The 18,607-nt window shown below is 43.7% G+C and overlaps 1 protein-coding gene across 2 annotated transcripts in view; it reads left to right on the top strand.

Moving 5' to 3' along the window:
* LOC106743363 (tRNA dimethylallyltransferase, mitochondrial) overlaps nucleotides 1-18,607 on the top strand; it is a 113,631-nt gene that overhangs the window by 55,989 nt on the left and 39,035 nt on the right. For both annotated transcript variants that reach the window (XM_014617137.1, XM_014617138.1), the window contains exon 4: nucleotides 10,181-10,316. In XM_014617137.1, coding sequence (XP_014472623.1) covers nucleotides 10,181-10,316 — 136 coding nt within the window. The remainder of the gene's footprint in view (nucleotides 1-10,180; nucleotides 10,317-18,607) is intronic.

Here is an 18,607-nt window from a genome sequence, read left to right as displayed (position 1 = left end):
TTGATTTTCCAACACGCAACGCACAGGTACTCGAGCTGCCTCACAGAGCTCACCTGGATACTTAACTGTGCAAACGCCGCGGAGATAAGATTCGGCAATGAGTTGATAGTGAAGAGTCGTTGAACGCGCGCTTATATCGGGAACTTCATTTCTCTTTTCGTTATTGAATTATGTAACGATGACTGTTCTACCTTCGCGGGGAGCGAGTGTGATGAGAATATATTGTTGGTCACGCGAAGAGAGAGAATCGGCGTTGAGTCTTTTCGATGATCTACGTTCGGTAGCGACTCGAGATATCATCCCGGGCGCACAAACCGTAAACATATTAACCCTTTGTGTACTGAATTATTTTAAGATTTTTATGCCCATGGGACGGATTTAATTTGTCGCTATATGGATTAATATGTAAAAGTAATACATTTTATGCCCAAGTAAGCAGATGACGAGTCTCACTCGTCAAATGTACCGAAAGGGTTAATGTACGTAATGTTTAGCTGAAGACCAATCAGAATATCGCGCCTCGGGATTGCTCTATTTAGAAGAAGATAGGAGTAACAGCACGCATACGGAAAAATATCATTCTACTGCTGCTACTTTAAGTGCACGAAAAAGTAGATTCGATTAAATCATTACTCCGATACTCTTTAGCGAATTTTTACTTGGACCAAGGAATATTGATTTGATCGAAATAAAAGTTGCGTTTCACGTTCTAAGGATAGTTTGCGCTTACTTAGGTGACCTAGAGACTAGTGGAATCCTACTTTGATGATACTACATTCGTCAACTTCTCTTTTGAAACTTTAATTATATAGATTTAATTTTAATGCTACCTTAAAGCTACAAATATTCTCGATATTTCGATTATTAAATTTATATGAACATTCAAAATTTAGGACATCATCATGGTCGGAAAGTGGGAATAAGTTATATCATTAGATAGAATTGAATTTATTTTGCTGTTTTAGTTCTTACTGTGTTGTAAAATTGAAGGTTTAACAGAGGGCCAAAATTTCGACTCGGGTGACTAGGTCGAGTGATTAAGATTTCAACCTAGTCGAATTTAGTTACTTATTAAAATTCACCGTTAATTCTGTCTTCTTCTAGAGTACACAAAGCGATATCCTGATTAAGTCCTTCGGCTTAAATTTACGCTGTACGTTTACGGTCACGACAATTTACGTGCGAAAGCCTTAAATACCTCCTCCGCGATACCTTGTGAAGATGTTTTCAGCAAATTTTTACCTCTTATCGCGCCCATTAAAATTGGATTATCAGAGCGCGAGTGGAGAAAGACAGAAAGAGAGAGAGAGAGAGAGAGAGAGCGAGCGAGAGGACGCGGCAGGAATATCGTCGCTATCTACCCCGCGTATCATAGCGCCCGAGTACATACCCCGTGGCCGGAACGCGGCAGGATTTATGGCAACAACTCGCTGCTCGCCTGCAACGAAAATGCGAGTGGAAAGTGGCCTTTTGCCGCGCGGAACGGCTCGTAAAATTCTAATCTCGTATTATCTCTTGCGCGGCGTACGTTCTCCTTGCATATTTCGCGTTAACCGCATTATACCTCGCGCGGCTGGTAGCAGCGGCTGCCACGGTGGGTTGCGGGTCGAGAAATCTAACATAGGGGAAAGTACGACATAACGAATGGCGCGCGCGCCGGCCGAGTTGCGAACCGTTCGCAACGCGGGCGCGCGCGCGCGCTCTCGTCGATGTTGGTATCGGTAGATTTACGCTGACCCCATTCCACCGTCCTAAATACACGCCGTTGTGCAAAGTACACCACTGGCGCGAGGCATTGCCGCTCGCGTTCTAGACGCCTCCGATCGGAAATCGTAGCGCGAACGACGGACGTCGATCGATGGGAGAAAGAGAATCATTGTCGTCGTCATCATTGTTAATTGTCCGGGAATAGTCACCTGGGGTCATTTCAAATCCCAAGTAAGGAAACGAGGCTCACTTCGCGGTGAGTTCTCTTGCTGATCGGGAACTCATGCCCACCTTTCGTTTAGACGTTTAGATCTAACCTGTGCAATAAGAATTGGCTGTGACCCGTCATATTCGTAGTACAAACCTGAAAAACTCGGTTGAGGTACAAGACGACCCCAGGTGATCATTTACGTCATAAAATTAATCAAGTATGGTAAGAGTTCGTATTATGAATGTTTTCAAAAATGTATAATAATTTTGTTCAAAAATATTTGTTATGTTACATATTTATATAACACGATAGAGAAATAGAAAAATCGTTTTTTTACAATACTGAATCAATACTAGTAACTCTGACTGTATGACCGCGATTTACTTTACATTCTTGTAAAATGAATGTTATTTAATATATTCTCAATCTTTTTTCATAATTATTCTTTACGAACCTTTAAATATCTTGTCGAAAATAGCCGATAAAACAGCGATTAACACAATTTTCCTAATATCTTCATTCATTAGAAATATTATCATAATAAGGCACTTGATGCGCTGAATCTTAAATACCTTTTTGGTGTGTCATTTTTTTTCAAACAGTAGCGAGTAAATCTACATCTATAATGTCCCCAAATAATATTAAATCATAGGGCAATCGATAATATGCTACATATTGTTAATAATAGCGGCTTTTAATTGAGGTCTAAAATGGCTCCAGGTGATCGTTTACGTAAAAAAAAAAAGAAAAGAAAAAGGTGACTACTCCCGGGTTAACACCGTCATCGTCGACGTCGTCGTCGTCGGTGGCGGCAATGGTGGTGGTACACACATACTTAACATGAATAGTAAAGAACGATAGATAGTCGCCAGAACGGTACGCGTGTTGCGCGACGGCACGCGAGTGTCCCCTCGGCGGCACGCGGATATTGTTTCAAGCACGATCGGCTCTATCCTCGATAGAGACGGCGATATCTCTCTCGGAATTGGATCGACCGCTTTCTGTCGCCCGCGTACGGAAGAACGGGAATCGTAAATCGCGGCACCTGAGCGTCCCGCTGAACCTGAGCCGCGATCCTTTCCTGTTGTAACTTTCATCAGGTGGCCGAATCGTTCGAAGGAAGGAAAGAAGGAGGGAAGGTCCTCTACTCCTACTAGATCAACTGCTTTAAGATCATAAGATTAAATCAAGATGGCGTTATTTAAGATTTATCTCAAGATGCTACGTAGCCAATGAAGCGACTTTTACAGCACTTCAAGATGAATTTGAGACAGTTTTAGATCGAAGATCGGGCCGTGAGCGCCGGCCTTAGACGCCGAAGGCGCTGCTCGATATGCGGGAGATCATTTCGTGACACACCGGATCGGCGGCTTTCGCTCGAAAGATACAAAGTGACCATCGAGACGGACGGAATCGCATGTCGTGGGAGTGACGCGCCACGAGGTGTCTTTAAATTGACTCGTTCCAGGAGAAAGTCGTCTTTTCCGTTCGCCGTCTTTTCCAATTCCCGTCGGTTACGCGCGCCGTTGAGAATTGCACAATCGATACCGGACGATTTGCGGCCCCGCGCACGAAGAGAGGGAGACGTAAGAAACGGCGGATCGAAGCCGCGATGCGGATCGAAATCGAGGAACGGAATACTGCTCGAGAAATTTTCATCCGTTCTTTCACGGCGAGATATCTTTCTTCTCGGCCTCATCGCCGTCTCGTTTGCGTCGCCGAGTCAAAATATCGCGCGTTAACGTATCGGACACGGCTTTGGCGCGAAATTAAGCGTTACAACCCGCTGCGACTGTCAATGTCTCCTATGTATTTGCTTATGTTGAACCACATTCGTGGACACGTATCTCCATTAATCCTCGATATCCGATATATACATATATTTATAAGAAAATAAAAACTCAACGATAAAAGTACTAAAACCAGTGAACCTCTGATGGTACACCGAGTGTTAAGAGCTCGATCGTATCTTCTCCATCGTTGAGAAATATACCTTACGTTTCTTCTCTCTTTCTGGAAAGGAGACAGCTTGCTGTGGGTAACTGCTGCGAGAGAGTGAGATATACATCTAAGGTACGAAATTGAACGAGACTCGGTAAATTCCCGACGTACGATTTATACGAGAAATCTGGACCACCGCGACGAATTTCGATAGAGGCGCGAATGTGCCAGCGATACCGGTATCTGGGCAACGTTTCGTAATGAGCCGGCTTAATTAAAGCAGAGATTATTTAATGAGGAGTTCTCGTCTCAAACGTCTATCTCTATGCGAACGGCTCTTCGCTGAACTTTGCGTCCGGCAGATTAAGCCCGGAGTTTGCCTCAATAATTCGGCCGATGAACCTGGCTCTCTTCTCAATGCCGTATCTGAAATTTCGTATTTGGCGAGGACATCGAGAGCCATCGAAGCGTTCCGCACGACCGGTGGGACGATTCCGGGGATCCGCTCCGCAGCTTTTCGCTTCAGCGACTCCCGAAAAACAGAGAGAGAGAGAGAGAGAGAGAAAGACTATATAGCTACGCCGAGTAATTGAATTGAGAACTGCAACGTCAGACGCGAGAGATTCGGTACATGAGTATCAAAAACCGTTATGTACTAATTAGAGTTGCATTACGTGGAACGACAAAATGCCGAACGAACGGAACGGAGTCACCAAAGGAACGGCTTCAAAAAGGAGACGATGCGAAGCGTAAATTTTAGCAGTCAGATTCGCTATTAATACATCGTGGACCGGGAACGTGACTCGATGTCTTCAATATTTTAAGCTTTGAGGACCGGAAAAAAATATATATAAAATATATAAAAATAAAATAAATATATAAATATATATACAAATATGTATGATACAAAGACTTCGCGATTTTAATTTTATCCAGAGGGTAAAATATCGAGGAGGTGATTATTCATGACAACTCTTCAATTTTCAACTTAACTTATCTTTGTGACTGAGAACTAAAGTAAACTTCTGTTAAAGTTAAGTTTACACACACACACACACATACAGTTGAAATAAGTATTTCGAAGAAAATAATTTTGTTATCCATTTGTATGTTCGAAGTTCAATTTATTAAAAGTCCCGCATTTGAATTGCTTATATCTCAGAAACTATTTGATGCCTCGGCATGTTTGCCGAGGAAACATTAATTTTAAATTGCTCAAAGAATTTTTCGGTGAAATTTTAAGTTTGAATAAATTATTGCAACTATATATATAGCCCGTATTATGTTAATCGCTTCTTTACTATTCTCGTCGACGCGAAGAAGATACGGACAGCTCAACGTATCGTACCGTTACATAACGAATGGAGTCACCGTCTCATTAATTATCGTCAGTCACATCCGCGACGTTACGCATGCATCGACAAGTATTTACGGCTCCGAACGATCTTCGATGACAGAAAAAGAGCAACACTCCTTCGATCATGTCGTAACGCGCGATTATTGATACGAGAGGATCACTTTCGCGCTCCTCTCGTCGAACGAGTCACGACGACGTTATTCTATATGCCATTAGACGCGGCATTGGCCCGTGCTGATAAGCGGGTGGTAATCATCAGCAGCTCGATGAAAGCGTCGGATTAATTATCACCAGGGTAAAGCACAGTACCGGATGTTTAGGTATTTAGGCTTTTCGATTGCGGACTGAACACGCCGTCGGGCACGCCCCGGTGTAAGTTCCGAAAATAAGATTAGCGTCCCGGATCTCGCGAACAGCCGTGTTACGGAGAGATGTGAAAATTTATAATCAACAAAGACCTTGGTTCGCACATTAAATTCTCGTGGGATCATGCATGGAAAAAAGTCCGATTAAATTAACGTGACAATGAATGAATCGAATGCGTCTTGGTTGAAAGAAACAAAATTTTTGGTTCTTGAGACTGAATTTCATTTATAAGAACTATACTAAAAAAGAAGTACTACCGTTCAAATAATATTATTTGATTCAAGTGAAATAGTTACTCTAATATACTTCTTGGGAAATATTTATTAGCAATAGAAATATAATTGACTGTACATAAATATTATATTTTCTACGTATATAAGTAGATATTTATTTGTATGTGTCAAAATAATTGCGACAAATATTAAATTCATAATATTGAGAATATCAGAATTTATCTGTTTCCTTCAACTAAAACGTGTTTGATTCATTCATTATCACATTAATTCAAACAATATTTTTTCTTCGTGTGCGGATCGTCCGACTCGGAAATGAGCGCAGTTGCGATTTGAAGTCGTGATTTTCCGGCATCTCCTTTTTCGACTACTCATAGTGAAATTGAAGATCGAGATCAAGTCGAAGATTTCTTTACACGACCAAAGTTGAGCGGAGCCTCGTGAGACATGAGATTTACGAAGTTTGTGGGGAGATCTTTCTTTAAGGACGTTGGTCTCTTCACGTAGATATCAAGCTTTCCTCAACTTTATGTCCCGCGAAAGTCTCTAACTGACTGCATGTTTACTGAAAAGTTATTTCGCCGGCTACGAAACCGTTTTAGCGACTACGAGATATTCGCGTTACCTTTCTTAACTCAATTTCTCCGCAATATTAATCTTATCATTATCAAACAATTTTTTGTTCGTCCATCAATTGATAGTCCTTCTCACTGGACTTGCTTTACGCATTTAAGGATGTATTAATTCTTCTCACACCTACAATCGTGTTTGATTCTCGCTGGTTATCTTTTATATACATTTAATGGATATCGAAGAACCCGATATTTTTGATGATTGATATAATTGGCTCTTGATATTCGATGATTGATGAATATAATTGATATTTGAGGCTTAACCGAAGAAATGTATATAATAATAATATTAGTAGTAATAGTAATATTAATAGTAGTAGTAATACGCAACGTAAAATTATCATCATTAACACTTTCACAACCGCATGTTAGCGCAGTGAAACGTCGCCAGTGGCCGGCAATATTTTGGAAGAAAAAACTTTACGTAAATTCATGAAACAATTAACATTATTATGACGTGCTAAGAAAAGTTTTGCAAGTGGCTTGCCACTGGTACCACGTGGGAGTCACCGGCAAATAGCGACTGGCCTATCAATGGTACCACGTGAGTGTCACCGGCAAATAACGACTGGCCTACCAATGACACCACATTGGTGTCAGCGGTTGTGAAAGTGTTAACGTTATAGCAACTTACTAGAAAAATTTTTCTCCCGACTATAATTCTTTCACTTATACGATTCTAGTTACAAATACCAACATTTCTTTTTTCAGTTTTCGTGGCTCTGTTCCTAACGTTTCCGCCTCGAAATAGTTTCAAGTTATTCTTCTGTCTGAGGAAGTAGACTGATTCACGTTCTCGAAATTTTATAGAAATTATTTGATATTTTTTTATTGTTCAAAAGTCTATGAACATCTAAGACCTCGGCGACCCTGCTTGCCTAGCCCACACGAACATGTGTGCTCTATAACCTAGGCCAATAAATTTCGCACGATTGCCAAAACGACGTTCGGTCGTTTACCTCCTCTCCTCGGTCGCGGCGCCAGTTTCCGCCGAGAATGGTGCACCACGTCGCGCGTCTAATTTTAATCTTTTTTCCCTTCGTTCTCGTCCTCTCTCTCTCTCTCTCTGTCCGTCTTCCGTGCATTCCTTCTCATTCCCGCCGGTGTATGCCACCTCTCGTCAGACTTTCGTGGCGGAACGAGACGCTGACGAGCGTCACGGAAATAGAAGACGACGGACGCGTTAAGATCCGACGTCGTCGACAAGTTCGCCCGAGTTTAAGTCAACCTTCGGACCCCGCCGTGGAGAGCCCGTTTCCTCGGCTATCCGACGGGCTACCCAGCCACGGAATTAGGCGACCCCTGTCGTCAACGTTGTCGTCATCGTCGTCGATCGGGGAGGTCGGGGTGACCGTTAATTCTGGAAATCGCCCCGACCGACGCTTATAGAGACTTTTGTTCTCTCATCGCCGGCCGGCCGGTGTCTATTTATACACGCGCCGGCACTTGTTAGAAATTTCTCATGCCCCGTCACACGCGCCGTTTCTCGTCCAATCCTTTTGTCGAACACTTTTGTGCCCATGTAGCATTCTTTTCGGCGCCCTTTCGCGACTGGTAAGAATCGAAGAATTACGCGAGAGCGTCCTGTTCCATCGTTCGTCGCGATGTTTGCGTTTCCAGCGAAAAATCCCAGTCGGTGTCTCGATGTGAAGTCGATTATGATACTCCATGAAATGCAATTGATTATCAACGATGGTTTCGTTGCAACAGCTAAGTTCTTTTTCTCCGTGCATAATACTGTTTTACTGATTTGATCGATAATACTTTCACTGATTCGACTTTAGACAGTAATAAGTGACGAGGCATACACGGATACGGTAAGTATTCCCGAAAATTGCCCGGCAGCCTGGGTAATCGTCACCGACGCAATACTCGGCGAGCGTCATTACAGCGCGTAATACGCCGTGTAATTAACGACCGCGCACCGACGACGACGATCGCTAATTGCGAAGGCAGAGAGTGCCATTCCGGGCTCTTTGATTGCGTTTGACGAACGAGCCTGTGATAATTCGACTCCCTTTCTCCACGACAGCGATATGGTCCGACGATAATTCACGACGGATGGACATTCAAGACGCGGAACGTTTCCACAGTGGTAATTTCTCGCGCGGCGTAAATCCCCGAGACGTGCGAGTTTGATCTCGGATTAACTCCGACGGAGAGTCGATCATAGGTTGGTGCGAGGGGGGGGGGGGGAAAGAGGGGGAGGACGTCGAGACGGTCGCTAATTTCGAAAAGCGCCTCGTTCGCGCCATGAAGGTAACGTCGGCCGTCTATAAAACACATAAATCGCGAAGTTTAGTGTACCATCCGGTGAAATAAAAGGGAAAAAGGAAACGGTTAAGTGGATGTACGATCTAGCGAATGATGAGTTTACGAGGACGCGCGACACGACGACGACGACGACAGCTCGGCTCACCCTTGACGACTCCCATACCCTATGTAGGAATCGTATACATTCGGCCGATACTGGAGACTGGCGAGATAGCAGTTCGATAATGAAATACAGATTTCACATCACGATGCCATTGCCTTAAATAAGAAGGCGGGAGACGTCACTAACGTGGGGCCTAAATAGCTCAGTAGTAAAAGCGGTTGCCTGGCAAATGGGAAGACCCGACTTTGCTTCGCTTCGGTGATTTTTACCTCATGTAACAATTGAAAGTGGATATGTGCAGGTACAAATTCGTGTTGTATTCTGGACCCTTCCTCCTACAGTACGTACGCGTTCTAGCTAATGAATACTTTTATAACAATTTGATAGCTGTCAAGCTCTGTGTAGAAATGCCAGAGCTCTGACAAGCACAGCAACTGTCGTCAAAGAAATTCACTATAATTCGTAATTAACGTCAACTTTTAAAATTAACCGAAAAACCGAATAACTTCAGATCTGCGTATCTCACATTAGACAAGTTTCAATTAACTACTATTAATACGTATCTTAGAATCATACGTTTAAAACGTCACACTTCTAACCAGAATCTACGTGGATTTCCCAACTAGAATCTATAATTATTTCGAGAAGTCGGTCTACGAGGACGGTCCGATAAGTACTTAGCCTACAAAAGAAAAACGAAAATTTTGGAAAAATGGCAATTTATTTCTCAACATAGTCTCCTTTTAGCTCGATACACTTGACCCAGCGATGCTCCAACTTCTTTAATCCATCTGAAAAATACGTTTTCTCGAAGTCTGCAAAGGCCTCCGTGGCGGCGATGACCTCCTCATTCGACTCAAATTTCTGCCCGGCGAGTGACTTTTTCAAGTTTGGAAACAAAAAAAGTCGCACGGGGCCAAATCTGGAGAATACGGTGGATGGGGCAGCAGTTCGTAGTCCAATTCGACCAATTTGGCCGAATGAGGAGGTCATCGCCGCCACGGAGGCCTACTTTGCAGACTTCGAGAAAACGTATTTTTCAGATGGGTTAAAGAAGTTGGAGCATCGCTGGGTCAAGCGTATCGAGCTAAAAGGAGACTATGTTGAGAAATAAATCGCCACTTTTCCCAAATTTTCGTTTTTCTTTTGTAGGCTAAGTACTTATCGGACTGCCCTCGTATATTCCAATTAGATTCCAAGAAATTTTCTATGCTGCCGGTACTGAGTCACTACTTCGCCAGCGGTTATTTCTTACTTACGCGTTCTATCCATACACGTACTCGTGTTTGCTCCCTATCATCTTTTTCGCGTACTCCCAGAAGCGGAATTAGCGAAGATTTGCTCTCTCTGTTTCAGATCCCTGGAGGTTTTCTACCAGCACGGGAAAACGCACTCGGCGCTGTTGAAAGCGCAACACGCTACCAGTGGTTGCGATCTCAGCGGACCATTGAGATTCTCAAACTCGGTGATCCTGTGGCTACGTTGCAACAAGGTATTTCCCGGTGCATGCTACTTCGATACATCGCGGCACCCGATCGATATCCCGTTGCCATTGCGTACCGTCACCGGCAGACCGCGTGATTTATCGTCACATCGGCTCGTGGATTCTCGTTGACGCGACGAGTTTTCCGTCGTCGTCCGCTACGATCCCGCGTTCATTCGGACGCGATTCGTTATCCTCGTTGAGCAGAAGCTTCGCGACAACGTAGTGACCTTACGACGTTTACGCGAAGTAACGATACAAGAAAGTTTGACGCAATCGGCTCGCAATGTTGCCACGCGCGTTGCGTACTCTCTAAAGTGAAATCAGTGTATTATCGCTGAGAAACAGTCAGAGACGGTCATGATTATAAATATAGCACTGGAAATCGGTAAAATATTGCGAAAAACAGTTTTTAATAGCAGCGATTACTTGCGTCAGTAAAATCTGACTTCAGAAACAATGAAGAAAAGTATTATTTATCACTTCTTTTTTATCATCTTAGTCATTCCTAAGATACTGTGTCAATGATTTTATCTCTGAAATATTCCTTAATTATGTTTAATTAATTTAATTAAAATAGTATTTAAAACATACACGCATACACATACACACACACGATTACCTTTATGGAACTTGAACGCGTAACAGTGACTTGCAGTGAATTTTTCACTGGCCGAAATCAGTGTAAGAAATATAAAACAGAGGAGCTGAACGGAAATGACTAAAAATTAGCGAATACTTATAGAATCTCGGTATAATACTGTTTTACTGATTCAATCAGTGACATTTTCACTGATTCGATTTAAGAGAGTGCATTGAGAAAAATATTCTACTAATAAGAAGAGCAATTACTCAGTTTATATTTTTATATTTTCTTAAGTAGTAGTTATATCTTCAATAAAGAATATTTCTTTATTGATAATAGTTTTTAAATATACTCATAACAAATTTTAGACAAACTTGTTCCCACGTACTCGACAGAAGAATTTTCTTTTCAAGAATATTATAAACTTTATTAAAGAAAAGTTAAATTCGATTAATTGGAATAAGCAAACAAGAGTTTGTTTTAATTTAATCGTTTTAATTTCTTGATTGAAGTATTGAACTTATTAAGATTCAGAATATATTTCAAATAAATTCATACTTATAATATATTATATTTATAATATTGTAATGATTATTATTACTTATACGACTATTATTTATGATGAATTTTTTCGATATATTTGCAAATATATGAATTTATGAAACACTTGAAAGAAGTATTATTTACTTGAATGCAGTATATATTTTTCTATGGGCGACAAATCTTTTGTAGGTAACGAATAATCGCCGATCGATTTGGTTTTGTGCAACGAAAATTTCGGCGAAAAATTTCGATGGAAAATCCCGGAGTGATAGATCGAAAGGAGGACGAATTGAATGAATGACCGCAACGGCGCGTTTTCAACCGCGGAAAAGACGCGTGGTGGACGCAGCTGCCGGCCGTAAAGTACTATCGCGCTTGCGTAGTTAAAATTTATTGTTGCTCGGTATGCCTTGGTTCGTTTTATCGATGTCCTAGAAGCTGAGTGTCGTGCTAATCGACGGCGCCATATACAACGCACGTAGCGTGATAAATATTTCGCTTTATAAACCCGATAGAAAAATCCGAAGGACAAGAATTATCGCGACACGTTCGTGAAAAGCGTCATTTAGCGCGTTAATCGTTGAAAATTATATATATATATATATATATAAATATTCCATACGGTGAATATTTATCTTACCGGTCTTGTATCCGATGCCGCGCGACCTGCCGGCGCGAGGTTAATTTACGAGGACGACTTTGGCGCGTGGTAATGCCGTTCGTCCGTTCCTTCTTGCGTCCGTTCAATCGTTTTCACGCCGGGATCTCAACCGAAATAACTACATTGTGCTCTCAGCGACGTTTCCCCTGATAAACGATAAAGTTTATTGCCTTAAATGCGTTTCGTTTGGTTTATCGTCGCCGTCGACTGTCCGGATAATCGATGCTACCGCTCCCAACGACCGTAAATATTTTGTTCCGTCTCTTTCCGGAGATCACCGTTCGATAATTCTTGCGACGGAGATCGAACCACCCGACGACACCGCTCGACACCGGGCTGATCTGACTCCCCGGGAAATCTCTTTCAATCGAAAACGCAGTCTCGAAGGTGAAATTAACATGTCCCGTGTGGGTCATCATCATGGGTACCACCCACTCGGAACTTATCCGTTCAAATATAAGTCAACATGTCCAAGCATATTAAATAATGTGGCTTAAAATGGCAAGAAATATGTAAGAAAAACTTCAGTTAACACATGAATTTTCAGTGTAATCAGCCATGTACAGGATATATAAACGGTTATCTATCCACAAGTGTTTAAAGTTTACAAATAATAGTACAATTGCTTCAAACATTTTTTTTTATTAAAAATAGAATATAAGAAAGGAAATATAAATATCAAAAGCGATTACGATTGCGATGGTTGAAGCTTTAAGGAATATAAATTAATTAATTACGCCTACATTACGAAGGAAGGAGAACGCGAGAGCGAAAGGGGGACATCACGCGCGGGGGAGAGATCGTCGGACGTCGCGATTAATTTCGATTCGACGCAAGATGTCTCTATCGTCGGATTGCAACTGCATACTCACACACACCCATGCAGACATCTTTGTGCCTCTCGGCTCTCACCGGCCGTGTTTTTTCCTCGCCTTAACAACTTAATGCGATGTCGGGATTACACAGCTGTCAAAGTATCGCCGTTTCGTAACGGGACGTTAAATCGCGCGTGCCACGGATGAACGACATTTCGAAGGGAGGAGTGAATACAAATTGCAAGTTAATTATGTGGATAGATGACGGCACTGATTACACGGGTAGGGGGGGGGGGAGCACCCGCGAATTTATCGGTTCTTAATGTTGTGATCGCGTTACACCGGCATCTCGGAGACGGATGGAACCTCCCCCCTCCCGCTCAAGATTCCTGGCTATCCACCGGGCGCGTATTATTTCATCGGAAATGTTCGCCAAAGTGTCGATCGACAGCTACTGTCACGAGAACTATCATTTCACCGACAGCGCTTTCCGCGTTGTCAATTTACCACGGCGGCTCGCTCGTAAATAGAAAAGCAAATTAGGAGGTACTTTCTGACGATAAATATCGGCTCAACAATCAGCCGCGAATATGCGAGGCATTTTGCTTCGACGTGGCTGCGTTACCTTTTTTTTGCTACCTCTTCCCATCTTTCTTTTCTTACGTTACCTCGGAGGATCTTGCGTGTCGAACGGGATACGCGATCCCTCCTCTCCTCCCCGCAATTGTACGCAACGAAGATTCCTCACGCACGCCAAGTGTCATTGGTGCTGTCTAGAGCCGTAGATATAAATAGAGAAGCGACATTGAACCGACAGGATCGGTTTCATTAGCCGCCTGATTTACACAACCGAAGCGACATTTTTTTTGCGACTGCGACTAAAAGCATACGATGTGCCGGTAAGTTATACTATTTTTATTATAATTGTCGTATATCATGACGCAAAAAATTCCAGTTCTGTGCCGAGTTATAACGAGTAGCTAGAAATTATGGGGAGAATATTTTTACTTAGATTATAATTATTATTAGGGTCAACTTCTTGTAAACCTTTCTTTCTCACGTATCTTCTTTCTTTTACTTCCTTATTCGGTTGCTCTATGCATCGTCGTAAGAAAAAGATGGTCGACTTTCGATATATCGAATTCACAATGTTATTTCTGTATTTGTATCTGGAACTCTAATACAGTCCTGTTTCGTAGCATAGTGACATTTGAAATTGCGTTAAACGTAATACCGTCAAATTGAGAGATGATGACAGATCAGCTGTTTTAGAGCATCATTGCCGAACCATCAAATAATCAACAGTTATGATGCACGAATAATCGGGCACGATGCGCTTGGAAATGTTCAATGTCACTGTGTCTAGGGAATAGGATTGCACTACTGCAGTTTTCTGTACAGTCGGCATCACATACGCCGTATCATTCTCTAGACGGAAAATTACACGATTTTCAGCGTATGTCCACAAAGTCCACAAAGTTGAAAATTGCATACGTAACTCTAATTACGATAATATTGGCTGTATTTATAACGGTCTTGATCTTACGTGCATGATCTACACATGCAAGGTTGGAATGCAATTTTCGATCTAAGGGATGGTACAGTATGCACGACGCCGACTGTACAACGCATTCGTCCTTGTACCACGGTCGAATTCGACACTTACGAACCGTCGAGAGCGCGGGACGCAGTTGCGCGTCGTTAAACTACCGAATTACTGCTGCGTCTCGCACAACTCGGGCGCGTTGATTAATCCGCGAATCGATTAACCTTCGTCCGACTTCCGAGCGGGGTTCCGTCGTCGTAAAAGGAAAGGAAAAAATACAAGAAGAGAGAAGCGAGAGGCAAAACAGAGCGAAAGCCGGGCGAAGGGGGCAGCGGATGCTGATAGCCGCGGCCTTTCCGGCGCGCATTCGCGGCAGGATCGCGAATGCGAATGTTTGACACAGATACCGCGTTGCTGGAAAGCACCGGGTATCCCAGATAGACCCGCTTGCCTGGCCGGCCGGCACGAAACGATCGATACTATCGCTCGATTTCGAAATCGGAAGTCGATCCCGCGGCCTTGCCTGTGCGCTCTGCTCTAAGAGGCGGCCGTTTAAGAATTTCTTTAGCCTGCCGTTGCTGCAAATCTGCGGTCTGAGGGACTTTCCCTGAAAGCGGCGGCATTAAGTAACGGCACGCTCTCGCGTAAGGTCCCGTTCACACCGTATTTCCTAATCGAGCGGACCGCACGAACACCGCGCGCGTCGCAACACAATCGCGCTTGAGAATGAATGGGAGCCTGCGATATGCATGTCTTCCCCGCGCATTTCGTGCGGAACGGGTTCTCTCGTGGTTTCTTTGTGCTTCCGATCGTTGCCGCTTTTTTCTCCGCGACTTCGCCGTTTGTTCGTGCGTCCGCCGCTCACAAACGTATACCGGGTTTTTCGTTGTTGTTTAAGAGGATTCGAGGAAAGACGGGATGATAAGCGCCGACATTTGATGAAACACCTAAGTCGATGCGGAATCTCTCAGTCGTGACGCTTTCATCTCCGGCTTCGGCTTTGACTCGGGCTTCGTGCTCGATGAGTTAAGCAGGACATTACGGGGCCGGGTTATTACGGACATTTCCCACGCGAATCCGTCGGTGAGCGATAATGGTGTGAGAAAGGCTTAATAAACGCAGAACTCTCGTACGTCGCTGTTCCGTGCACGGATCGCTGGCTGCGTTTTGCGAACAGCCGCACTGGAATGCCGGACTTTTCTGCCGCGGTGCAAATACCCCCCTCCTGCCTTCACCTTTCCATCGATACTTCGCAACCGCTCGCGCGCACACGCGCGGATACCTACGGCACCGGCACGCATACAGCATCGCGCGCGGACGAACTTCCGCCCCTTCTCCATTGGCCGCCGGAGAGTGAGAGGCGATACGATTTGCTTTTCCCGTTATCGCCACCGACCGGCACCTTTGATTCAGAGAGAGAGAGAGAGAGAGAGAGAGAAAGGATCGATTTAAGTTTCCTGGAGCTCGCAAGAGACCGAGCATGACCGACCAAGTCCAGGATAAGTCAGTCCGGGCCAACGAGACGAACTTCTCCGCGACGGAATCTAAGCGCGCGTTCGAAACGTGTTTCAATTCATCACTAGTGGATCGCAGCTCATTAAAGTCTCCATTTCTCATATTCGACTAGGCGTATAAATAGCGCCTCGCCCAAAATTATCCACGTCTCTAGTCACCGGAGGAGAGGGGGAGGAGGACCCTCGTGGAAAACCGACGGTCATCGCGTCGCTCGTCGTTCGTCAACTGTCGTCCCGATTTCCCTGCGGTCGTACGTCTCCGGTTATTAATAAACGTGTCCCGTGGTTCGCGCGTGATCGTGAACCCCTTTTACTTCCGCGATAAATTCCGGAGCGTGTCCGCTCGCGAGCGCGCGGAAGCGCTCCGCCGGCGTGGCCGACGATCTGCGCTTATATCCGCGTCCCGCTGCGTACGGGCGCAGCGGAGAAATGGGTCGGGTTTAAATAAAAGCCCAAGAGAGAGAGAGAGAGAGAGAGAGAGAATAATTTCGCCCACGTTTGACGTACCGTTGAGTGTCGCGCGCTCGCTTGCGGGATCTTCGAACGCCAACGAGGAAATTGACCTGACGTTTCTTCCATCGTGTTTGCATATTGATCGTCGACAGAGGTCCTTCGCATCGTGATCGTGTTAGCGATAACGTTGCGATACCCGAAAAAAGAGAGGAAGGAAATCGTTCAATTCAAACAGATTGCTGGTCGGCCTGGATCGAGGCATGTATTGAGTAAAATTTTTACGAAATCCGCGACGGTATACGGAAAAAATGCTCTTGTATCAATAAAATTGACCAACAATGTTATAAGAATAATATTATTATTATTCTTTAGCATTACTGTCCAGAGTGAGGCTTGGCTTCTTCAATCGATATTATATTATTATTTATTATTAAACAAACGGGGAAACAAATATTCCCTTTGGAAAAATCATATTAAAGTAAATTACACTTTGTAAAATCCGCGTACACAACAATAGCAGAAACTAAAAGCTGAACCCAACAGACTTAATGAAATAAAAAAACTATTTAATTTAACTGAGTATCACGAGATTTATTTTTAAAAAATCAATAACATCGGACATTATCCAACATGTTCAAACGATTGATTAATAATTGAAGCAAATCTTCTTAATTCTATAGCGATAATATTGAAACTAATCCATTATGATTATTTCAATAACTCGAGTATTAGTTTCAACGATATGACTATTTAATCAAGAGAATTTAATCAAGAAGACTTATGGCGTTATGCGCAAATTATATGGATAAAATGGCAATGTCTTCCATATCTCGTCGACGTACAGCAAGAAAGTTATATCGGAAAAGTTACACGAGAAAGAGAGAGAGAGAGAGAGAAGACCGTTCGATTTTCGCAAATTACCGGTCGTTCCGGGAACGTGACGAACGAAATGGAATCCTCGCGGAACCGTCGCGTCTTAACTCGTCGATTTAGTTTGCGAGTAATTACGCGTCGACGAGAGAAATCTCGCGTCGCATCCACGCCGTCTACGCTTCGGTGCGCGCCTCCCCGCGCCGTCTCCTTCCTCCTCGTCGAGATATCCGGACGCGTTTCCGTCTTGAAAACGAGAGTTTCCTGTGCGCCGATAGGTAGCAAGGGGAGAGCCGAGTTACGTGAGTGCGCGAGAAGTTCCTCGATTTTGATGCGACTTTCCGAGAAATGGAAGTGGACTCGAAGAGCAGCACCGTGACAATTAATTCGTCGGACGAATACTAATTATTATCAAAGAGAAAGAGAGAGAGAGAGAGAGAGAGAGAGGAAAGAGGACAAGCGTGCGTTTACGGATGTTTTGTGTCGTATTTTCAATGGCGCATCAAAGGGACCGCTCATAAATTTAGTGTTTATCAAGCACGTTCCTATATATTTATTTCACTATTTAAATAATAAATGTTAATTTGAAACGAAGTTGAGGTAGATACATATATGTGGATTCTGATGAAACTCATTTCTTATTACAATCTCCTTTGAGTGGAATAACTTTTTTCACCTAGGCTCCGAATCACTGTCAAATTTTTCGCGTCACTTTTAAATGCAATGTAGATAAATTTGTAATTTTTTCCACAACCTTTTCATCATTTTGATTTATGGCCAGTACATCTTTAAGTTCGCGCATCGACATTTCAACGCTGTGGGCCCTTCGTGCATTTCACGCCCGATGTCGTGCTCGCCGAAATCACGAGAGACGCGTTGCAGTTCATTAAAGAAGTTGAGGAAGGATTTGTAACGGCGAAATAAGTCGGGGATAATGTCTCTCTAACGGCGTCGCGGAGCGATTTTTCTGTCATTTTCGGTGATTATTACCGTCACGTGACGCGGAATGTCACGTCTCCGAACGAACAAGTCGTCGGCGTGTCTCTCTTCTTTCCTCCCTCTCTCTCTCTCTCTCTCTTTAACACGGCGATTTTACTTCGCAAATCATTAGAGAGTCAACGAGTAACTTTTCCGGCGTAACTTTTCGTCGACAGAGCGATCTCCCCCCGCCTACTTGGCCCCCTTCTCCCGTGATACTCGAGCCTGCGGGTGAATGCCGCATTCCGTCCGCATTGCGGATGCGAAAACGCGAGATCGTGAAAAATCCCGGCGACGAGCACGCTTTTACGATCCGCTCGTGTTGAAGTCCCGT

Source organism: Dinoponera quadriceps, unplaced genomic scaffold, assembly GCF_001313825.1.
Source record: "Dinoponera quadriceps isolate SergipeBrazil2010 unplaced genomic scaffold, ASM131382v1 scaffold616, whole genome shotgun sequence".
NCBI classification, from domain to species: domain Eukaryota; kingdom Metazoa; phylum Arthropoda; class Insecta; order Hymenoptera; family Formicidae; genus Dinoponera; species Dinoponera quadriceps.
Note: the sequence above shows the minus strand (reverse complement) of the source record. Positions and strands in the feature narration are given on the sequence as shown.